Source organism: Puntigrus tetrazona, unplaced genomic scaffold (genome assembly GCF_018831695.1).
Source record: "Puntigrus tetrazona isolate hp1 unplaced genomic scaffold, ASM1883169v1 S000001111, whole genome shotgun sequence".
Classification (NCBI taxonomy): Eukaryota; Metazoa; Chordata; class Actinopteri; order Cypriniformes; family Cyprinidae; genus Puntigrus; species Puntigrus tetrazona.
Genome location: NW_025048699.1, coordinates 472,896 through 497,376, shown reverse-complemented (window position 1 = coordinate 497,376; position 24,481 = coordinate 472,896). Strand labels below are relative to the sequence as shown.

Here is a 24,481-nt window from a genome sequence, read left to right as displayed (position 1 = left end):
CAGATGTAGGCAGGTAATGGGCTAAAGACGAGCTAGTTTTCAGTATGTGAGAATTGTTACGTTAAGAGTTAACTGGACATCAATCTTCTTAAAAATAAAGATTGGTTTGATCAATGAAAATAGTTTTTCTCCAGCTGGGGTCGGTGGACAGATATCAAACGGTGTCCTTCTGGATTCTTGACTGAGCTGAGAGTCGAAAGCCTTCAAGGAGCCGGTGACGATACGGCCGCAAACAACATCAGCTCAACATCGGCTTTTATTCTGTGCAGAAAATACTTCAACCTGCTTTGGTGCTCTAAAATGATCAGTCTTTCAAACATTGCTTGTAAAGCACCCAAAAATAATTTTTTTGGTCAATTTCATTTTGTAACTGATTGATTGAGGCCTCACTGATCTGTGCCTATGAGTAAAAAACCAAACAAAACAATGTTTGTGGATAATTTGGACAATTATCACTCAAGTTTGCTCATAAAGCTTTGCTGAGCAGCCGTTTTTTAACTACAGGCCTTGCACGTTGCAAGAGTTAGTTTGCTTTGATTTGTTGGTATTGATTGAAATAACATTTTATCATAACGCTGTCACACCCAAACTTCTCCCAGGTTCAAGGAAGGATAAGGGATTTTTGGTATTAAGACAGGGCTAGAAGAACCGTAGGGATCTGGAGACGACAATGACGCATACATTTTCTACTGCAATCATTGTGATAATATGATTGATTTAGCTTGAAATGGCATTAGTCTGTTGATTAATGTGCTTCTTTGCTGCATCACACACACATTTCAATCATATCAGCAATCTGCATGATATATGTGATCAGATCCAGATGATTGCTGCTCGCTGCAATTTTTTTGATGTTATTGTTTGTAATCAGCTGGAGACGGAAAAACATGACCAGAGAAACAGACCTCACTGCTCTCCTATCCCTCAAGTTCAGCGCTGATTTACTGTTTATATTAAATATCGATATCGAGAAAACAACAATCAAAGCCGTTTCAGTAAAAGAGCACATGCCTCATTCTGTTAACACACAGATTATATTAATTTTTCTGAATGTTGGCTGAAACAACAATTACTTCAGGAAAATTAAATATAAGCAAACCTGTAAGCAAATGCCCCTTATTTATTTTAGGGCCAGTCTAATGTTCTCTGTTGCTTAATATTTCTGTCTTAGCTAAGTGCATTAGAAAGAAGAACACTTTTGATGGTCACCTATGGTCAAATACAAGCCTACAGCTATTTTTGCGTGTTCAGATGCAGGTTATTTCCGAGCGCTCAGCGTTTCTGGCCCCTGATTGGCTAGAACCAGGATTTCACGACATTGATGAACCTTATAAATGTGTAAGTCTCAAGAAAATTGAATCAGTATTTTTTCTGCAGCAATGCATCACTTCCTTTCTTTGCTGTTCGTCATTATTGGGTGGCATGTGAGCGCCAGCAGGGATCTGGCGGGAGACTGGGGGGTCAAATGGAAATGTGTCCACCTGAAACATATGCTATGGGGTTGAGTAAAAAGGTAAGCTGGCCATTGACTGGATTGTGATCATATGGGGGATTAAACTTAATACAAGGTCTTAATACAAAGCAACGTGAAGTTGAATTTTACCTTAAGTTGAGTTTGAGTCACCTCTAAAACACTGCTAGGGCTTCGACGTTTCATTTCACATATTCTCCATCTGTAAATGTTTAAAAGCCATCAAAATATTTCCATTTTGTTGTGAGAAGTGCATGTTATGTTACAATGCAATATGATTTTGGCACATAACAGATGCCTGCATGCTTACGTTCACTTTCAAACGAAGGATGTGTTAAAGCTGTGTAATTAATATGCAAGCACGAAGTTTAACATGATGACATGACTGACATTTAAAACAGCAGAACAGTTCTCACCATCAAGAATGTGGGTGACGGTAGCCACTGACTTCCATAGCATGAAAAAAGCACTATGGAGGTCCATGGCTACCATCAAACGTTTGAAGGGGAGTAGAGGATGACAGACCTGGTAAAACGGCATTGAGTTCCAAGTGTATGTTTACATCCTTTATTATTAATTATCATTTAATGATAATGGGAAGTTGGGTGAGCTAAACATAATTAACATGTCAGCAACAGTGGCTATATTCATGTCAAGAGGAAACATTTAAATTTCACAATTCGTATATATTATTTCAAAACTGTTTTATTATCCTAATATTGTCACGTCTGCGTTTGCTCCAGTTTCAAATGCAGTCGGGACCGTGCCAGACCGAGTCTTAACGGCTGGAGTCAAACCTGCAAGGGAAAGGGAATCTGTGGAATCAAGACGATGACAGATAAGCCACCGGGAAGAGGAAATCACACCATTCTCCAAAACATGATTATGTGCTGCTGTCATTAAGGTGATGTTGAAAGTTTGTCTGTCCACACTACACGTGACGCGACACAATCAATCAAACATCACAGCCAATCGGAAGCGCGTGTGGGCGGGCTCTCCGGAAGTGCACTGCACTTGAAATTTAATTCATAAATATTAAACCTTTTTAATGCTATTAAAAGATCTTATTTTCATAAATTTGGTTTACGCTGTGAATGTTCTGGCTAAGCTTGCTTTTTCTTACAGGTGTAAGACGACAAGAAAAGCGAAGTTTAAATAAATCATAATAATTCATCGCATTGGTCAACAGGTCAATCTAGACCCCGAAAAAAGCAAAGGACTCAATCAGTTGAAATTATTTTTGTGCCAAATAAAAATAAAGACTTTTAGAAGCACCTTATAGTTTTACATCATTTATCACATCACTTTACATTAACCCTTACGGACACTTTTGTCCATTTCAGTTTTGTTTGTTGCTGTTTAACCGTTAAAATGTATTTGTTTACTAGACGGTGCTGTTTTTTCAGGTTTGGCCTATAAAGTAAATGCTTGCTTTATTACCGTTTTCTGCTTCTGCATATTATAGATACATAATGCAGCTATAATTGTGTGGGTGTATTGGTATGGATGTCAGAGTGGGGGTTGTGTGTGTGTGTGTGTGTGTGTATTAAAAAGGTGTGTGTTTGTACATGTGTGTTCTTGTAAAATTTGAGAGAAACAATCTCAAAACGCACACAAATCCAACCACTTTTGCATCTTTAGTACTGAGTTGATACTGCGGCCAAACTAAATTTTACTGAAAGCTAATTTCTGAGATATCAACCTCAAATCTGAAACAGCTTCTTTTGATATACTTTAAAATATAATTTAGCAAAGCACACAACGCACTGCATTTACTGGATGTCCGCCACGCTACAAATAGCCTAATAAATGAAATAAATAAAGTTGCAAAACTGAAGTTGAACCACTGTTGTCAAGTGGACGCATTTACTATGTTTCTTGATCTGGGAATATTTCAGTTGTGTCGCTGTCTGTGGAGGCTCACACCGCTCTCAGATTTCATCAAAAATCTTCATTTGTGTTTCCGAAGATGAATGAAGGTCTTACGGGTTACGACACAAGCGTGAGTAATTAATGACAGAACCTTTAACATCTGGGATTATCTGCATTTCTGCGCCACAAGCATTTGCATTTTGATTATTGTCTTGAACCAGAACATGATAAAAAAGATTGAATCTGATGTCTTGAGCCACTCGTCGGTTTATTTTCTGACTGTATTTACTTTTGGAGGGAGGTTGTGTTTGCTGTGCCGGTTGGACTTGGATCCAGCTGTTGGTGGAGGGTCAATGTCCTACATTGAGCTCTGTGATACACTGACACACACACACACACACACACGCACATTCGTTCCAATCTCCAGCAGGAGACATAAAGACGGCTATCAAACCATGCACAAGTTTCTTTCTCTGATTTTACTGCTGACTGTTTTTGGGCAGGATGTGATCGAAGGAGGACGCTTTGAGCGAACCATCAGCAGACCTTTCAGATCTCTGCTGACGGTCCATAACGGGATGCGATGGGGCTCGTGGGGTCAGAAGGAAATGTGTCCGACTGGAATGTACGCCACAGGCTTTAGTCTTAAGGTAACTACCACCAGTATGCAGTAGTGTGAGGTTCAGTGGAGTTTACAATGGTTATTATGGTTCAGAGTGATTATTGTGACATAATTAAAATGTTTACTACTGGTAAGGATTAGGGTAATGTTAAACGTTTATTTGGTCTTGCACAACTAGGGGACTTAATTATTATACAATATGTAGGTTATGATATATTATGGCATGACTTTCAATTAACTTTTCTGAGAAACTGTTTAGCGTGGGGCGATATGACCAAAACCGTACATTTTATTCATATACACTAATACACTTCACAATAAATATAATTTTAGATTTCTTTAATCAAAGACACATTTTGGTTTTATATTTCTTTTTATATTTTGCTTTATCAATAGCCATGCAGCTGCTATGATATTAAACTATCAACAACAACAAAAAACACGATGTTATAATGTAACATCCAGCCAGCAGAGGAGCCCTCTCCCGAGTACTGACCGAGAGCCGCCCTCTGCTGCTACTTCCGGGTTAGGGCTATTTAACCGTAGAGCACCAGGTGCTCTACGCGAAGTATTGCCAGCCTGTCTGCCTTACCAAGCGTTTACCATTGTTCTACTGACTACTATTGGTTATGACCTTTTGCTTGCTTCACCGACTCACGACTTCACGGATCATCCTTGTTTATTACGGTAACCGATTACTACTGAACTTTGATATTGACCATTGCCTCCATTCGACTTTTTGCCACGGATTTCCCTTTGTGTATGTTTGCCTTCCGGACTGATATTACTGTTGCCAACCCTTGCTTGTTTTTGACCATCCTCATCTGTGTGTGTGTTTCCAATAAACATCCGCACATGGAATCGCAATCGGCTTCCGCCTCCTCCTTACAGAATACTTCGCCTGACCAGACTCCAGCGGAGGTGACACACATGCAACAATTGATGGCATACCAGGAGGAGCTATTGAAAGGTTACCAGTCCCGATTGGATCAACTGCAGTCGGTGAACGAACACCTCACCCGGTACATTCAGGATCTACCCCCTACTACGTTTTCTACAGTAAACCTTGCCTTACCCGAAAAGTTTGACGGTTCTGCTGAACGGTGCAAGGGTTTCATTCGCCAGGTCAGGCTGTATTTGGAGTTTCAGCAGGGTAGATTCAACAATGAAGAAGTCAAGTGTGCATTTATTATGACGCTACTGACGGGAAGAGCGATCGACTGGGCGACTGCAGTTTGGGATACAGATCCCCACATCAAGACATCTGCTAACTATTTCTTACAGATGCTAAGAGAGGTGTTTGAATATCCTGCAGGGGGCAAGGATATCTCAACCCAGTTAATGGATCTGTCCCAGGGTAAACGCACAGCCGCTGATTATGCTATTGAGTTCAGGACGCTCGCTGCTCAAAGCGGCTGGAATGATGTCGCACTCAAGGCGACTTTCAAACGGAGTCTCACGGCAGATTTACAGACGGAATTGGCGTGTAGAGGTGAGGATTTATCTTTTTCCGATCTCGTCAATTTAACAATCCGTATTGATAATCTTAAGCGCCAGGCACCGCAACGTAAAGCGCCGTCTATGGTCACGAACCAGGAAAAGAATCAAATACGACACGAGTTAATGGAGAAACCGGAACCCATGCAAGTAAACTCCCAACGTGTCTCTATGGAAGAACGCGAACGCCGGCGTCGTCTTCAACTATGCTTTTACTGTGGAGAAGGGAAACATTATCAGGTTGACTGTCCTCGCAGACCCACCACTACAAACCGGGTAAATATGAATCATTTTCACGTACTCAGCAACAAGGCTCTCATGTTACCTATCATGCTCGGTCTAAACAATGTAAAGGTTATGTTGACAGCAATGGTTGACTCGGGCGCGGCCTTGAACATCATCAGTCGTGAGGTAGTCGCCAAATATCACATTCCTTCTCAACCTTGTGAATCTGTTTTAAGGATCAAGACCATTAATGACGAGGACATCGGAGGAGGCATTTCTCACAGAACCAAGTCTCTTACTCTCCAGGTTGGCATGTTCCACAAAGAAACCATTACGTTCTATATTGTTGATTCATCCAAGTATGAAGCAATCCTCGGGTTCCCCTGGCTTTCGGTACACGACCCAACTATATCCTGGGGTAGAGGTGAGTTAACGCAATGGTCTCACATGTGTATTAACAGATGCTTCGCTGTATCTCCAGGAACTGCCTCACTACCAGTATAGAGAGTCCGGAAAATCAGAGGAGAATCAAGATACCAGCATGCTACAGGCAACTGTCAGAGGTGTTTAGCAAATCACGGGCAACAGAATTACCACCTCACCGACCATGGGACTGTGCGATTGACCTCCTACCTAACGCCATGCCACCCAAAAGTAAGGTATACCCATTGTCATTAACTGAAAGCCAGGCTATGGAGGAATATATTAATGAGGCTCTTAGCTTTGGGTTCATTAGACCCTCCACATCACCTGCAGCAGCGGGATTCTTCTTTGTAGGAAAGAAGGATGGAGGCCTGCGCCCATGCATCGATTATCGAGGCCTAAATAACGTCACTGTCAAGTTTCGATATCCCCTACCTTTAGTTCCATCAGCTCTTGAACAACCGCGAGGCAAGGATGTATACTAAGTTAGACCTCCGGAGTGCCTATAACCTGATAAGGATCAAGGAGGGAGACGAGTGGAAGACTGCTTTCATGACGACTAGAGGGCACTACGAATATCTTGTTATGCCGTATGGGCTAGCTAATGCTCCCGCTGTATTCCAGTCCTTCATCAATGAAATCTTCAAGGACATCCTAAACAAATACGTGGTGGCTTATATTGACGACATCCTCATTTACTCAAAGAATGAGGCAGATCACATTGGACATGTCAAGGAGGTTCTATCCAGGTTACTGAAGCACAGATTGTATGTTAAGGAGGAGAAATGTGAGTTTCATGTGTCACAAACTCTGTTTCTAGGTTATGAAATCAGCCACCAGGGAGTGAGGATGGACGATGACAAGGTTAAAGCAGTTACGGAGTGGCCTCAACCCACTACGATCAAGGAGCTACAACGGTTTCTAGGGTTTGCAAATTTCTACCGACGCTTTATCCGGAACTATAGCACTGTTGCTGCACCACTAACCTCTCTCTTAAAGGGAAAGCCGTCCAAATTGAGATGGAATGAGGGAGCAATTAGGGCGTTCTCCAACCTTAAGAACGTTTCACCACAGCCCCTATTCTCAAACATCCTGATCCTGAGCTACCGTTTATCGTGGAAGTGGATGCATCGGACTGCGGAATTGGAGCTGTTCTCTCCCAGCGTCACGGTCAACCAGGGAAACTTTACCCATGTGCTTACTTTTCCAGGAAACTGACAGCAGCTGAGAGAAATTATGACGTGGGAAACAAGGAGCTATTATCCATGAAAGCGGCCATTGAGGAGTGGAGACACTGGCTGGAAGGAGCAGTGCACCCGTTCCAAGTCATCACGGACCACAAGAACCTGGAGTATATCAAGGGAGCTAAAAGACTGAACCCCAGACAGGCAAGATGGTCACTATTTTTTACTCGTTTTCAATTCACTGTCACCTATCGTCCAGGTTCCAAGAACAGTAAGGCTGACGCACTGTCACGAAGATATGACGCACCTCAGAAGGAGGGAATCCCGATAATATTCTGCCACCCACGGTGATCCTGGCTCCAGTGTCCTGGGATATAATGGAGGAGCTGCAGAGGGAATTACAACATGAACCAGCACCCCCTCAATGTCCTCCTGGTAAACATTACGTACCATCAACAATACGCCAACGCATCCTCCAATGGGTACACACTTCACTAAGTTCAGGTCATCCAGGCATCAACAGAACACTACAGTTAGTGAAGAACGCCTTTTGGTGGCCGTCAATATCTCGGGATGTGACGAACTATGTCAAGGGATGCCAGGTATGTGCACAATGCAAGACCCCAGAGAATTGCCTGCCGGTTTGCTCAAGCCTCTGCCCATCCCTCAGCGACCATGGTCTAATCTATCCATTGACTTTGTCACAGATTTACCATTGTCTAACGGTTTCACAGTCATTTTAGTCATTATTGATAGATTTTCTAAGTCATGTCGATTAGTTCCCATGAAGAACCTCCCCACCGCCATGGAAACTGCCCTCGCCCTGTTCGAGCACGTCTTCAGAATCTACGGATTACCCGAGGACATAGTGAGTGATAGAGGTACTCAATTTACTTCCCAAGTATGGAGGGCCTTCTGTAAACAGCTCGACATTAATGTGAGCCTTACCTCAGGTTACCACCCACAGGCTAATGGACAGGTCGAGAGACTTAATCAGGAGATCGGGAGGTACCTGCGGACCTATTGCCACAGAGAACAACACAGATGGTCAGAGTTTTTACCATGGGCCGAGTATGCTCAAAACTCACTAGTCAAATTGGCTACTGGTATGACCCCATTCCAATGTGTCCTCGGTATCAGCCGCCCATGTTCCCGTGGTCAGGAGAACCATCCAATGTCCCAGCCGTTGATGATTGGATTCGTAGGAGTGAGAGGGTGTGGGATAGTGCTCATGTGAGACTACAAAGAGCGATCAGGTATCAAGAGACCCAAGCTAACCGCCACAGACGCCCACATCCCCCATATCAACCTGGACAAAGGGTCTGGCTCTCGACGAGGACATCAAGATGCGGCTGCCCAGTAAGAAGCTAAGCCCAAGGTATGTAGGACCATTCAAGATAATAAAACAAGTAAATGATGTCACATATCAACTGGAGCTGCCTACTAATTATCGTATATCTCCATCCTTTCATGTATCCTCCTCAAACCGGTCCACCGAGAGCTGACCCTGGCCATGAAGCCCCAGAACCACCGCCGCCACTTGAGATTGACGGGAATCCCGCATATCAAGTGAGCGAACTACTGGACTCGCGGAGACGAGGGGGTCGGCTCCAGTACCTGGTGGACTGGGAGGGTTATGGACCAGAGGAGAGATCCTGGGTAGCTGCTCAGGACATTTTGGATCCATCCCTTATTGAGGAGTTCCACAGAGCCAGACCCGATCGTCCAGCACCACGACCCGGGGACGCCACGCATCCAACCACGAGATTCTGCCCAGGACCAACCACGGCCACGAGAACAACCTCGAGACCAACCACGAGATTCTGCCCAGAACCAACCACGACCACGGGGCGCCCACGAATCCAACCACGAGATTCTGCCCAGGACCAACCACGGCCACGAGAACAACCACGAGACCAACCACGAGATTCTGTCCAGGACCAACCACAACCACAGGGGCGCCCGAGGGCGTCCACGAAAAGCTCAGGAGTCGCTCCTGAGGGGGAGTTCTGTAACATCCAGCCAGCAGAGGAGCCCTCTCCCGAGTACTGACCCGAGCCGCGCCTCTGCTGCTACTTCGGGTTAGGGCTATTTAACCGTAGAGCACCAGGTGCTCTACGCGAAAGTATGCCAGCCTGTCTGCCTTACCAAGCGTTTACCATTGTTCTACTGACTACTATTGGTTATGACCTTTTGCTTGCTTCACCGACTCACGACTTCACGGATCATCCTTGTTTATTACGGTAACCGATTACTACTGAACTTTGATATTGACCATTGCCTCCATTCGACTTTGCCCACGGATTTCCCTTTGTGTATGTTTGCCTTCCGGACTGATATTACTGTTGCCAACCCTTGCTTGTTTTTGACCATCCTCATCTGTGTGTGTGTTTCCAATAAACATCCGCACATGGAATCGCAATCGGCTTCCGCCTCCTCCTTACATATAAATTAAAACCAGAACCATATCAATTTCATATTTATTATACACATATCCAACACCATGACATAAACAATATAGCAAAACACAATTAGCTCATCATTTATGTATATAAAAGATATCAACTAAATATTTTACAGTTTTTATTAAAATATTAGTTTAGTTTTTGTGAGCTTTATTTTTGTATTTTTGTCTATTTTTTTATTTATTACTATTATTATTATCATTATTTTTTGTCTTAGCTTATTAAAAGTTTTAGCCATTTAACCTGAACTAAATGAAAATCAGAAACTGGTAAATGGTAAAATATAACAATTTTTTTTTCTGAAGTTTTTTTCTGAAGTTCACGCTGTTATTTCCCTTGAAGGTGGCCGGTATGTGGGAGTCTCTGCTGGTGGGTGATAACACGGCGCTCAACGGGATTCGTCTTCACTGCGTTAACCCGTCCAAAGGCTCATCGGGCCCGTATGAGGACTACGCCACGGTTCAGTCCGACGTAGGAAGGTGAGAAATATGTTCCCAAACCTAGTCAAGTTGAATTGAGTCGATTCTTCCACACGTACGGCATCCATAAAAAGAACCGAAATTGCGTTGCTCTCAGACCCTAGGTGAATAAAACTAGGGTGAATAAAACCTAGTGAGCTGCCTATATAGACAGCATTCTATAACGGAGATGCTGCCTATGTAGAGTGCTTATTTGACCAAATAGCAATGAATCAATGAAGAGCAAATATAAGTATTTTTTGTGATATGCTATTTACATTTAGTGCAAATAACCATAGATATTCACACTATGGTAAAGTAGGATTCCCTGCTGCTATTTTATTGCAAATAGTGGCAGTTATCTGCTCTTCAGTACTTGGTGAATTCGAAAAATGTGTGCAATAATAATGCAAATGATCATTTTAGTTCAGATTATTAAATGGATGCCACTTTATTGGGACAACAAAGCCCATCCCCTCACCAACCCTACTCATATTTTTTATTTTCAACTTTATTTGTCTGAAATTTGAGTTGAAAAATTAGACAAAAGTTTTCGAACCCGGGTCGATTGAATCAAAAACTGAAGTGACGTTAGACGACGACAGTTTGTACCGTTGACTAGTCCAAGCACACCTTAGTGGTCGGAGTTAGTGTAAATAGTCTCTGCCAGCAAGGTGTAAATGGACACTCCATATTTATTAATATAACAAACTGGTTAAATAGTGGTTATGCCACTAACATTCCTTTCCCGTTCTTTCCCCAGCTGGGGAAAATGGTCGGATATCAAATGGTGCTCGAGCGGATTTCTGACATCTTTCGAGCTGAGAGTTGAACCCTACCAAGGGACCTGGGACGACACGGCCGCAAACAATATCAGGTGACGAACTTATTCAACGGTTTTCCTAAAGCTGCAGGATTCTTAGGTCAATGTTGTTCTCGAAGCATCACATAACAAGCTGTGTAAACATATCTGTCCCGGATAAGTGACCCGGTCAAGCGCCCGGTTATTTAACGCTTAGAGCTGGACAGTTGGACTCACAGGCTGTGCTCGTTGTCATTGCATTTCCAGGTTTAACTGCAGCGGAAATGCCGAAATGCTGCAGGGATCTGGGACGTCGTGGGGCGAATGGGGCGACTGGAGCGTGAAGTGTGAAGGAAAGGGAATCTGTGGCATCGAGACGATGGTGGAGCAGCCGCAGGGAGTCGGAGACGACACGGCCCTCAATGATGTGCGCATGTACTGCTGTGATTAAACGGATTGTTTCTGGAATCGATCAGCCGGCGGAACATTTTTCAAAGCATCATCAATAAACCGACCTTCAAGTATACAGTGACATTTTGGGCAAAATCGAATCGGGCAGATTTCCTCATGGGTCGGTTCTTTAGGGTTAACTTAAAAACTAGTTCCCTAAAAAAAATTAAATAAAGAAATATTTTTTTCTCACCTTGGTGTTGTTGATTTCATACAAAGACTGTTTTGGCCAGAATTAATTGGGCAGATCTAAAAGAGAGGGGAAAAAATCCTATTTAATAGACGACAACATCATCTACTTGTAAAAAAAATCTTGCACATGCTAAACAACTTCCTTGTGTTTTCCTAAAGTTTAATATAAGATTATTGAAAAACACTATATTAAGAAAAACACTTTTATTAAGGTATTGATGTGATTCTGTGATGTTAAAAGACTATAGTCTCTTTATGGGACAGTTCTTAGGTCTTTATTGATCCTTTGAAGAGAATCACTTTTTAATCACCTCGGTTCTAATCAGCGTGACCTTATTTCTCCAAAAACGCATCGAAACTTTTCAAGATGTCCGACTCGCGCTCGAATAACTCTCCACTTCAAGCTTTGAAATCTAATGACGCAAGTAACTAACGTTACTTCGTCGCGACTCATGTCGTAAAACATAGCGTAGGTTCATATATGTGTGTCTGAGGTAAAAATGTCTGTTAATGCAGTGTTCATTGACCGAGGGCACAATAATATGGGCGCGGATTTTCCTAGGCGCGTCAGCGCGAACCGCCGCTCTCATGAACGCGCACGTAAAGATTTTCAATAAATATTATTTAACACGATTATTATTATTATTAGTAGTAGTAGTAGCATTCTAACAGTTCAGTTTGTTTAAGCCGATATTATTGAAAGCGCTCAGAAAGCCAAAAGTCATAACTTTAAGACAATAAGGAGTGTTTATTCTTTTCGGTTACCACAGATAATCAGACTTATCCCTCAGAGTGTAAAAATAAAACATACAGTGAAATGTAAAAAAAAAATAAAAAAATCCATGAGACAGAATCATAAGGAATTAAAAATTATTCCTGGTCTATCTACACTGTACTTTGATACAATCTGTGTTGTTAAAAGTGCTATATAAATAAAAAAATGATTGATTGATTGTTTGATTGATTGATTGATTGATTGACTGATTGACAAAATACCAGGAAAGGATGTGAGGTATTGAAGGTCACACATAAGAGCTCATACACTTCTACTGAATAAATAATTTTGCTTAAGATGTTTAAGACACCTGACGTTGCCGTTAATGACTGTGAACACGTTTCAAATTAATTCATACAAATAATGTTGTCAGCTGCTTTTATTAATTAACTTAAGGCCTCAAAACCACACTTTAAATGATACACAGGACTTTGATTTATCATTCGTTTTTATTGTTCAACAGGATGCAAAAAAAAATTATACATATATGAACATCATTCAAATTTGTTTATTACTTGGCTAAGCTCTATTTTATGGTTCCACATGTAAGAAAAACATCAGATTAGACATTAATATACAGGTAATGCCTTTCCTTACTGACATGACTGAAGATTTATTCATCGTTTGTTTGTTCTTTCTCAAGTAACGTTTCTCCATGTTCTCAGACATCACTAACGCAAACAGAACCATAAATGCTTTGTGAAAAATAGCAACACTGTTTGTATTTACTAACGGTCACCTGTCAGGGATGATTGCTTTGAGAGACATATGATTTAAGAGATTAAGCAGAGATTCTGCTTCATTCATCATCATCATCATCATCATCATCCTCACTGGCTCTGCTGTGCTTGTTTTGTGAGCTCAGGGTTTCTGAGCGAGGAGAGTGCTAAGTTTGATCTTGCCGTCCATAGACGCGGTGAGACAGGTGCCACAGTCCATCGCCGAGCACCAATCAACCGTCACGACAGGTGCTTTATGACCGCCGAGAGACAAGACGCTTTCCAGACCCGTGTCCGCCTTATTCAGCTAGAAGAGAGGAGAGCACATATTAGAGGTTAGGAGGTTAGAGCCACAGCTTTGACACTAAAACCATGAATGAACATTTCTGAGACAGTTTCTCCATGTCGGCATCTCTGAATAAACGGCATACAGTTAACAAAAGGTTTATAAAAAGACATTTTAGCTTTAAGCTAGACTAAAAGTGTAAAATACACACAAATAAACTCCTCTGAATCTAAATAATCAAAAGAACATTTTTCAGGATTTCATTTCTTATGAAATACCTGAAAATGCTCCAAAAATAAATAAAAAACATATCAATATTTCTAATAATAATAATTAAAAAAGACAACCATAAACTGAAGAATAAAAAAAGAAAAAAGAAAAATAACACGCATATTGCAATTAGCTGCAAAAGTAGCATTTCTCATTTCTGATATTAAAATAACTGAAACTAAAACTGAAATAAACTCGATAAAACCATATAGACATTTTTTTGTCTATCATTATTTAGACAAAATGTACTAAAATGTGAAAAATATAAAATAAAATAACTCGTTATCGTCGCTGTTGCTTAGGAACGAGATAACTAGATAATTAACAGACAAGCCTGAAACTCAATGGGACACCAATGACAAAACGAGAAGAGGAAAACCAAATATGGGCATACACGTGGGCAACACAAGTCTGACCGCTATACTAGAAAACTATATCACCGTTGACAAACCCGAACTGATCGGACGGGTGTGAGTTAAATGTGTTGTTACCCGGTAGATGACTCCTCCGCCGCTGGAGCAGGTGAGAGCATGTTGTCCCTCCGAGTCGAAAGCGAAGAGTCGACCGCGTGGAACCTGAACCTGTTTATATCCGCTGTAACCCGACAGAACGAACGGCCCCACGGCATCCTGGGACAGCGAGTACTCCGACTGTTTCACGCCACAGCGGTGGATATTCCACTGAACAAACTGACAACAAACACAACATGATGTTCACAAATGATCTAACTGAAGAGGTATTTCTTTAGAAACAAATCACTCAAATCAACTCTAAAGGTATGGCCGCGTTTGCCATTGTTTGGGGGGCAGAACCCGGTCATACTGAATCGAATTCATATGAATGTTGCAGGCGATTTTGCGTTTTCCGCAACAAACGATTTCGCTGCATTGACCAGCAGATGCAAGCTGCGAGCAGATTGTTTTGAAAGTGACTTCATGCATTGCTATAACGTGAAATAAAGAGAATAAAGCCCACCTTCCCGTCCTCTCCGATGCTGAAGACGGTGTTCTCGTCGTAGCTGAACTCCACGCTGTACACTTCACCGTCGTGAGCTTTCCAGCTCAGCGCGCTCTCGTAACGCTGCATGTCTGCGGAGCAAGAAAACACACAGCACAGCCTTTTAAACTGAACTCAGCTGAACGATCACACGTCTGTCAACTCGATTCAGAGCCGATAATTGAACCGAATTGACATTGAATTGAACTGAAACTAAACTCAACTCTACATAGTCTTCTATAGAGCTGCTTAAAGGATCTAATTTAATGTTTCATAGTTTAATTTTGCGATATTGACACCGTTATTGTCACGCTGAGCTAAACTGAGCCATTTGTAGCTTAAATGGAATTAATTTCACAACTGATCATACATTTTGAATTGACCTGAACTGAATCAGCACTGAATACTGAAATAAATTGAGCTGAAAAATGACTATTTTTAAATTAGTCTATTTTTTATAATTGATGACCCTGTTATTGAACCAAACTGAATCAACATTAATTCAATCTATACTGAACTAAATTGAGTTAAATAAATACATTATCATCATCTGTAAAGAATTTGCATCACAATTGATTCGATTTTTTTTTTAAATAAGACTAAAATTAAACTAAATTGATCTGAATAATAACACTATTGTTTTCTGTAGAGAAACTCATTTCATAAATGATCATTTTTGCAACATTGTTACTGAACTGAGAGTTGAACTGAGTTAAATAATGAACAGTGAACTGAATTGATCTGAATAATGACTTTTGTAGGAACTCGTCAGTGTAATTTATAACAATAAAATAGTTTTGTATAAAGCGCCACAGAAATAAATTTGACTAAATCTGCGTTTTAGCTCAACTCTGACGCCGTGATAATCTCTCACCGAACAGTCGTATCATCCCGTCCGCGGCTCCGGTCACCAGCAGGTTTCCGTTGTGGTTAAACGCGGTACAGTTTATAGCGACCGGACCCGGCTCCAGAGCAAACTGCAGCTGAACCCAACAGGACAAATGAGTTTTGTGTCTTTTATAAAACAATAAGAACACATAATAAAAAAAAATAGGATAGGAAAATAAATAAAACCAAATAAACAGAAGAAAACTTTGCCAGAGCAATCCGTTAAGCCAAAACCTAATTCTAATAAATACAATCTCAATGTAGGTGAAAGTCTAAGTTATAAAAGCAAGCTTTTCCAAAGCTTTGGGGGTAACTCTGAATTTGGACGACTAAACTCATCTGGTGTTTTTGTAGATTTGTGTGAACATGGAGAAGATCAGTTCACTAATTGTGTAAAGCCTTATAAACATGCAGGCGCTTCTAAACGGTTCCATAAAAAACGTTTAACATCAGAAGAACCTTTCGGTTTCGCAAAAAGGATCTTGTGGCAGAAGAAGGTCCTTTGGCTGAATGGTTCTTTGTGGAACCAAAAAGAGTTCTTCGCTGTGTTTTATGCACTAAGGTAAGTCATGGAGGAAGTACAAAGTAGCTAAAGTAGGTGATATACGCTGGTGTTCATGAACATCCCTCAGTACTCTAGTAACAGCATACTAATCGGTGTCCTGCGTTGGTGTCGTTTGGCTCCAGTACCTGCTGTTTGACGGTTTTGGTGTCCCACAGCAGCAGCTGTCCGGACACGGGAGCTGAAAGCCGCGCGTCGCCCTCCGTCGCGACACCCGAAGGAGCAGCTTGAGCCGCGGCGGAGCAAACGAACGACGTTCCACTCGGACTGCAGGCCAGCGACAGGATCCTGAACACACAGGGCGATCAGAGTGGAACGGGAATCGAATCGCCATCTTTTTAAAATCCCGGTGCATTGTGGGTAATCTGCGAGGGCTCACCGTAGATGGACGTTGTCTATCGACATCTCGTATAGGTTCTTCTTGGCTTCCGTGTCGTAAAGTTTCACCGTGCCGACGCCACTGCCGAGCAACAGCTACGGGAGGAAAATCAATAAAACCAAGCTAATACTAGCACGTTTTACAGTTATGTAACGTAATAATTATATAACACTTTAAGTCAGCAAGGATGCATTAAATTGCCCTGCAGGAAATTTGAATTTTGGAAAATTAGTATATGATATGTGACACTGAAAAGTAATCATGTTGAAAATTTTGCTGCGTATCACAGAAATAAATTATATTTCAAATATATATTCAAATCAGGGTTATTTCTGTACCGCTGAATAAAACCACACACATTTTCATTACTTGGAATAAAATAAAATCCCAAAACTTACCAAGGCTGCGTTTAGTTTAACCTGAAGAACTACAAAAGCTAAAGCTAAAGCTAAACAAACTAAAATGACTAAACATAAACCAGAAAACAACTAAAAACAGAATGCTTTAAAAATGTTGACAAAAAAAAAGTAGTGGTATATCAACGATACTAAAATAATACGGATTCAAATAGAGATACGTTATTTTAAATTGTACTAATATTTAAAAATAAATCAAATCTCAAACTATTTGGTGGACTGATTGTTTTTAATAGAAATATTTACAGCTTGTATATTAAACATGCTACACTGAAAAATGAAAAAATGCAAAACGCATGATGCCAGTATATATATATTTGTTAGAAATACGTATAAAAAAATGACTTACCAGTCTGTCGGGTTTGGCCGCCCACTCCAGAGAGAGCAGTGGGGACTTGGACATGATAGTGGCTTTGGTTTGCATGATGGGATTGAAAGCCCACACCTTCACCACCCCGTCCACATCCAGACTGGCCACCTTCCTGCCGGAGCAGTCCACCCTAAAGACACAGGCGTGAAACTACAAACCGAAATGGTGCGGATCAAGACCTCAAGAACGAACACTCACCTGCAGTGCATGATGGATGAGTGATGCTCTCCATACTCTTCCTGACTCAACTTAATGAAGGGCTGCTCCACTGCAGCTCCGCCCACTTCACATACTCGCGCCTGATTGGTGGAGTCTGTTTGATCAGGAAAAGCTTCGTTTTGAGCGTCGGGATCCGAATCGGTTTTCTTCTCCGTGCTCTGTGGAGATCAGAAACACTTTAAATACACACCTGTCACGATGAAGTCAGTAGCTAAACTTTTTGAATATATCTTAATAATTTCGTAATAATCTACAAATATGGAAATACTTTACAATACGCTCGAGTCCATTTGTGGGCATTAGTTTACTAACAACGAAAAATAGTTCTAAAGCATTTATTAAATGTAGTTTAGTTTGGGTTATAGATCAAAACGTTTAAAATCCTTGAACCGGAACCAAAAGCGCCGAAAGAGTGTGTGGTCGGTCGTTGCTCCCGTGTGAGGAGCGTTGGAAGAAAAAGCGAGAGAAAAGACAGAGAGGCCTTTGTTCGACTTTGTTTTCTCGGACCTGCGGTGGGAGTTTAGAGAGAAGCTCTTTTCTCTCTTTCTCGTGGTCGTGCTGTCGTCTCTGTCGGGAATGACCCGTGGCCGAATCTACCGTCGCCGTGGAAACGGCGGGCATCTTCGAGTCTTTTGCGGAAGCCAGATCTTTTGCTTTCGCAGACTGTAAAAAAAAAAAAAAAAAAAAATTTAAATCAGAAAAAGCCACAGTGAGTGGGCTACAAAAGTTAAAAAGCAAAGCTAAATAAATAATTAAAAAGAGATCACAATAAAAAGAATGAAATGAAAAATGTGTACAAAAAGTAGTATACTGTAAGTTAATAATGTAACACAGTACAATACAAGTAATAATAATAATAATGTAAATCAAAAAATATAAAATAATATTATGATAACATTTAAAAATGTAATTAAAATGAAGCAGAATATTTTTTTAAATCTTTAGAACATACATTTTTCAAAGTATGAATCTGTTCTATTTATATCTTTATATATGTCTTTTAATTTTTAGGATGGGGTCCTAAAACATGAATAACTGTAACCACAATTAATATAACAATTATTGTATTGTAATATAATAATTAATGCATTGTAATAATAATGCATTATACATTATAGATAAAGGCTATATTTCTCCTTTTGATTTAGTTTACCTACTAGAATAAATAAAAATAAATGAATTAATAAAATTGTAATTTTACATTTCATTTAATAATTGAAAAATACTGTTAAAAAAAAGAATACAGAAAATACAAAAACGTACTAGAACAACTACAACTTAAATTTAATAAAAATTAATTTAAAAAAAAAAAAAAAAAAAAAAAAACAACGATTCAGAAATACTGATCCTGATGTACCTGTGCGGCGGCGGGGTCCTTCCTTCCCAGCGAGGCCTGTGTGGGCGAGGACTGTGGCCCCGGGGCCGTCCTCCCAGGGGCCCGTCGAGTCTGAGGGAGGAAGGTGGAGAAGAAGTTTCTGGACGGCGTGGTCATGTTGACGTTCCTCTGACTGGACACGAGATCTCTGAGACAAAACACACGAAACACGGCTCACATTTCAGAAGACGCGCACACACACACACACACACACACACACACACATCTCCCGCTCACTTCCCTTTCCTCTCCTTATCCTGTTCCTGGTTTCAACGCCTCGTTTCTCCAGTCAATCAGACTTTTTGTCAAGAACGGTTTCGCATCAAAATGTGATTTAATTTCCCGGGAAAAGGCCTTAACATCTCATTTAGACGTTACCGGAGCAAAACGAGCACGTTTTTAACGCATGCGATGAAGTTTTGATTTCGTATCCGGCCGCAAAATCAAATACACCGATCCCGAGGTGACCCGAACGCGCAGAAAAGATCAGACACAAACACGTCAAATCAAGACTATGGTGAGAAAGTGACGTTTCAAGTGAATGTTTATTCGCTAATCAACCTCTGTCAGTCTCAGTATGATAAGTTAGTATATCTGTGTTGTGTGAAATGGTGAAAGGCGGATGACTGCGGTCCTACAGTGTCCTCACAGCTCAGTGTCTCCCAGTCGGTCCATGTGCTGGACGTACGCCGGCAGTTTGTGATGGACCATCTCCTCGTCTTTCTTCTGCCGCGATTCTCCTTGAAGAGCAAACAACTGGAGCAGACGAAGAGGTCATATGCACAAACATATAGCTTCCGGTTCATCTCAATCTAACTGAGGTTTTTCTGATTGGGTTACAAGAAAAAAATGACAATATGTAGCTAAGACGATAAAACCATGATAACATAATAACAACCTCATTTTTGAAAATTGGAAAAAAAAAAAGAATAAACTCTTCGAATGCAGATATTAAAGTGCAGGCAAATGCATATTTCCAAAATAACTACCCTGTTTCTATTGGATTCTATTCTATGTTTGAACAAGTTTACTCCAGGATGAGCTCAACTACAATGTTTTACATTAAATATTTTATTTATATGTTTTACATACAATATAATGGTATTATATTTATTGTGTGTATGAGTTAATGTATATATATATCTATATATGTGTGTTTTTATTGTTGTAATAATTTTATTTTATATAATAATTATATATATATATATATATATATATATATATATATATATATATATATATATATATATATATATATACAAATTATTATATATATATGAATTAATAAGTTCACACATATTAATAGCTTCAATTATTAATCAGGTTCTTTATCAGAAAAACATTACATAGTACAACTAAATTAATAAATATTTATATTGTGTATACAATTATTATTATTTAACTTATTGCTTATATCATGTTACTAATATTGTATCATTTAATGTATACCTTGTATATATTTATATAATAATGAACATATTAACAGTATTTCATTATTTGTCGGTATAAATTCTGCATTAATCATCAGTATAATTTTAGAATTTTTTTATTATTCTTTAATTTATTAACAGTACTTTTATCTTTTATATTAACATTATTTTACTACATAAAACACTGTATTAACAATATTATATAATATTACTTTTGTCAAGTTAATATTTTAATTATTATTATTTTTATTACCGAACATTATATTGATACTAATGATCCTTTTAATCATGGATCAGTATAAAATCCTCATCAGCCTGCACTGAATGATGTGTTACACGATTCACATTTTTGCTAAAGATCTTGAATATGTTGATCTCGTCCCATCGCCGCTAACTACTAAAGAGTGCAGATCTCACCATCTGTCTGAGCTCCTCGTTCTCCTCCTGCACGCTTTTGATTCTCTGCACTTCGTTGTCGAAGCTCAGGAGCACAGGCTGAGGTGAACCTGTTAAGGAGCTCAATCAGTCTGATCTCAGTACAATGAACGCACATCTAATATCTGAGAATACCGAGTGTCGTTTTAATGCTATCGGAACGGCTGCGTTTGGATATGCATGCACTGGAAGAGGACGCTCAGGAAGTTGTGCAGAGACACCAGGAAAGTGTCGGCCCACTGCCGGGAGAAATACGGAGAGAAGGAGGGATTCTGCTCCGGAGAAGGGATGAAGGGCAGAGCGAACCAGTCTCTCCACTCCACCTGAGTCTGCAGCTCCAGAGCCTGCTTCTGGAAGAACTCGGCCGTCCTCTCGTGATTCTTCGTCTGAGACGGCAGACATAAGGCATGCTACACTGACACTTCATTCGTTATTAGAATGACATTTTTATTGGTATTCAACACTACATTTTACTAGAATGATTATTTCATAGTAAAAAGCAAAATATATAATAATAATATATATATATATATATATATATATATATATATATATATATATATTTTTTTTATTATTTATTTTATTTTTTTAACTATTATTTAATTATTTATTATTCATATTTATTATGAATTATCTATTAAATATATTAAATTCATAAATTATATTTGTATTTATTCATCATCAGCAACAATTTAGCACTACCTTAAAATACTTTAATGACATTTTTTTACATGATTATTTTGGTAACACTTTATTTTAAGGTGTCCTTGTTGGTGTAATTATACATTTAATTACTGATTAATACTAAATCATTGCATACACTTATTATATGGTTAGGGTTAGGATTAGAGTTTGGTTTAGAGTTACTTGAATGCAATTATTCATAATTTATTGTTATTTTAATGGTAAGTACATGTAATGCTTAACAAGGAATAGTTTGAATGATGTAGAACTATTTATTAGTGTTTTATGTTAAATATACCTTTTTTTAATATTTTCCGCTTATTAATATATTATGTATTTTTTAATTAGTATAAATTCATTATTAGCGTAAATTAGATTTAGTACTAAAGAATAATAGCATTTTATTAAGGTGTTATTACTCATGAATGTATTTTTTTTATTTTAGATAATTTTGTGTATATATATATATATATATATATATATATATATATATATATATATATATATATATATATATATACACACACACACACATACACACATTTGTAATGATAGAAAAAAATTAATACATTATCAATATAAATTAAATTTAGTATTACCTTCATATAATCTCTTATTATTATTACTGTATTAGATTATTTGGTAAAATTATATTCATTAATATTAAAATTTATCACTATAAAACATTATCAGCATTATCATTTTAAAGTACTATAAAATATTATAACTTTTTATTATTATTATTGTCATTTATTTTTTATATCAGGTATATTTTTTACATTATATTCATTACTGTATCAGATATATTTTTAATTATGCACCTATTTTAATTCATGTCATTCACATCGGTAAAAATTAAAGTGTAGTACTACACTGAAATAATAGAGCGCTTTTTTTTGGATAGCATTATAAAAAAGTTGGGAAGTGAAATCTGTGTAACATCATGAAAATGGCAGAACAACGCCGATTTCCCAAAATTTTCCTAAATACTTTGTCTTGTGTTTTTCGTTAGATTTGTGTGTGAGATACCTGAACGGTGTGAATGACGTAGAAGCGGTACAGACTGGTCCTCAGCTTGTTGACGGTGGGTCTGTAGACGTCCTCGAGTCTGGAGAAGAGCCTGCGGTCCAGATACGCCCAGTACTCCTTCAGACCCGCCAGATCATAACTCTGAATCAGCAGCTGGAGCTGATCGATGATCTTATCAACCTGCAACAAAACACCGATCGACGATCCAGGGGGCGATTCAGCCAACAGAGCGTCACATCGCTGTCCCAGCAAGAGTGAATGGGTGCCGTCGGAATGAGAAAAATATCACAACAATCCGCAGCACTCTAGTTAACACCTACGACAAGCACAGCATTAAGATATAATGTTTTTATATAGTCCATAATTCATTGATATGAGTTACTACTGCCGGGTTACGGATTCATGTTTGATGGACTGGAGTGCTGTTGGACTTGTCATTCCGACGGCACCCATTCACTTCCATTGCCGAGACGCTGACGCAGAGACACATTCTCACAAACCTGAAGAAGAACAAACTCAGACGATGCATTAGACTCGTGCACGCTCACGTCTGAACGCAAATCAACTTCTATAACGTTTATCACGTTCCCGTGTCATTCGGTCCTGCGCATGCGCCCGCACACATAAACTCACTCGGAAGCCTTTCTCCTTGTCCGCTTTGATCTCGGAGTCCAGGTGTTTTAGTGTGCTGGTGAACCCGCGATAGATCAGATATTCTCGCACCAGATCGTCCGTCCTCTCCACCGACGAGGCCATTCTCGCACACTGTCCTGACGCGCGCGCGCACACACACACACACACGTCAATACAACGCGCACGACACACACAAACACGCGCGTTATAAATAAATGCAATGAAAACGTTGGAGTTTTTACCCGGTTGATAAATGTGCTCGGTGCGCCTCTTCCTGTTTTCAGCTTCTGCTCGTCATGTGATCGCAGGCGTCACGTGACGGACTCGTGGGGTGACGTCGGCTGAGGGGCGCGCCTCCGCGCCGCCGGAGGGCGCGCGCACGCAACAACAACAACAACAAAAAAGCGCGATAAATCGTTTCAGTGAAGCTAATAAACTCACGAAATGAATCTGATTTTAATTCAATGTCCAGGAGTGCTATTGAAATCATCCTACTCGGTCACGTACAGACAATAGTGCAAGCACAAGACATTATAAGATATCTAGTATTTTAATGGTTTCTCTCAGGCAGCCATGGGCTCCATTACGAAAGCTGAACAATAACGTATTCAGCAAAGGCACCCGGAGGCGTCTGACCTCAGCATAGAAAGCTGATTTTCCTGCTGCTCATTTTACTGTCACGGCCGAGTAATCAAACACAAGGCCCGGGCGAACCACGAGAAGAGCAGGTCTGGAGACAGACTGAGCATTAGCTTGGACCTGCAGCTCTTGGTAGAGATTTAGTTAGCTGGTCAATTCGTGCCAGGGGCGTAGGTTCGATTTTGGCATCGGCGGAGACGTGACGGCAGACAACAGACATTGAATCGTTTGATCTTAGGGTTTAATGGTCAAGTCTGACTCTCGAAGCTACAGTTCTCTCCTTAAGCATGAAGAGCTCAAGCAACTGATTAAGGAGTTACTCCAAATTTCACAAAAAGGTTACTGTTTTTGTGTGTTCTTAGGAAGAATCGTTGCCTTGTTTTCCAGTGAACCACAAGGAAACCGTCTAAAACCCTCATGAAGCATGCTCACTCTCTTTATTCATCGTGTGCCCTCTTACGGTGAAAAAACGGTTAAACGGTAACCAGAAATGAACCGATTTGTACTAATTCTTCACCCAGCTCTCCTCTTCAGTTCACCTCACTCGTTTTGCTCTCAGTGACACGTTTTTTTGTCCATTTTGGCCCATTATAAGATCTCTAACAGAGGCCGCTGTAGTTTATTTATCTGTTGGTATTTGAGAGAGTCCGTGAAAGAGATGTCCGAAACAGGCCGGCAACGAAAACCTGACGAATAATGTATGTAATAAAGGGAC

At 39.9% G+C, this 24,481-nt stretch overlaps 2 protein-coding genes across 4 annotated transcripts; one reads left to right on the top strand and one right to left on the bottom strand.

Moving 5' to 3' along the window:
• The first annotated feature begins 3,719 nt into the window (after positions 1 to 3,719).
• Positions 3,720 to 12,614, top strand: vmo1b (vitelline membrane outer layer 1 homolog b). The gene is made up of 4 exons (XM_043234381.1): positions 3,720 to 3,993; positions 10,102 to 10,238; positions 10,981 to 11,094; positions 11,287 to 12,614. Exons 1-4 carry the CDS (start codon positions 3,799 to 3,801, stop codon positions 11,468 to 11,470), a joined length of 630 nt encoding a protein of 209 aa, XP_043090316.1. The 5' UTR covers positions 3,720 to 3,798; the 3' UTR covers positions 11,471 to 12,614.
• wdr91 (WD repeat domain 91) lies at positions 11,580 to 23,471 on the bottom strand. 3 transcript variants are annotated; one of them, XM_043234370.1, is made up of 16 exons: positions 23,370 to 23,471; positions 23,128 to 23,264; positions 22,495 to 22,674; positions 20,960 to 21,167; positions 20,764 to 20,846; positions 19,566 to 19,672; positions 18,899 to 19,064; positions 18,049 to 18,204; positions 17,521 to 17,699; positions 17,302 to 17,452; positions 16,537 to 16,631; positions 16,286 to 16,445; positions 15,582 to 15,690; positions 14,687 to 14,799; positions 14,203 to 14,400; positions 11,580 to 13,462 (listed from the first exon to the last, which is right to left on the bottom strand). In XM_043234370.1, exons 2-16 carry the CDS (start codon positions 23,248 to 23,250, stop codon positions 13,298 to 13,300), a joined length of 2,193 nt encoding a protein of 730 aa, XP_043090305.1. In that variant the 5' UTR covers positions 23,251 to 23,264; positions 23,370 to 23,471; the 3' UTR covers positions 11,580 to 13,297. The 3 variants fall into 3 exon arrangements, with proteins under 3 accessions (XP_043090305.1, XP_043090306.1, XP_043090307.1); XM_043234371.1 differs by having other exon boundaries at positions 23,128 to 23,259; positions 23,370 to 23,459; XM_043234372.1 differs by lacking the exons at positions 20,764 to 20,846; positions 20,960 to 21,167.
• Between the last annotated feature and the right edge of the window lie 1,010 nt (positions 23,472 to 24,481).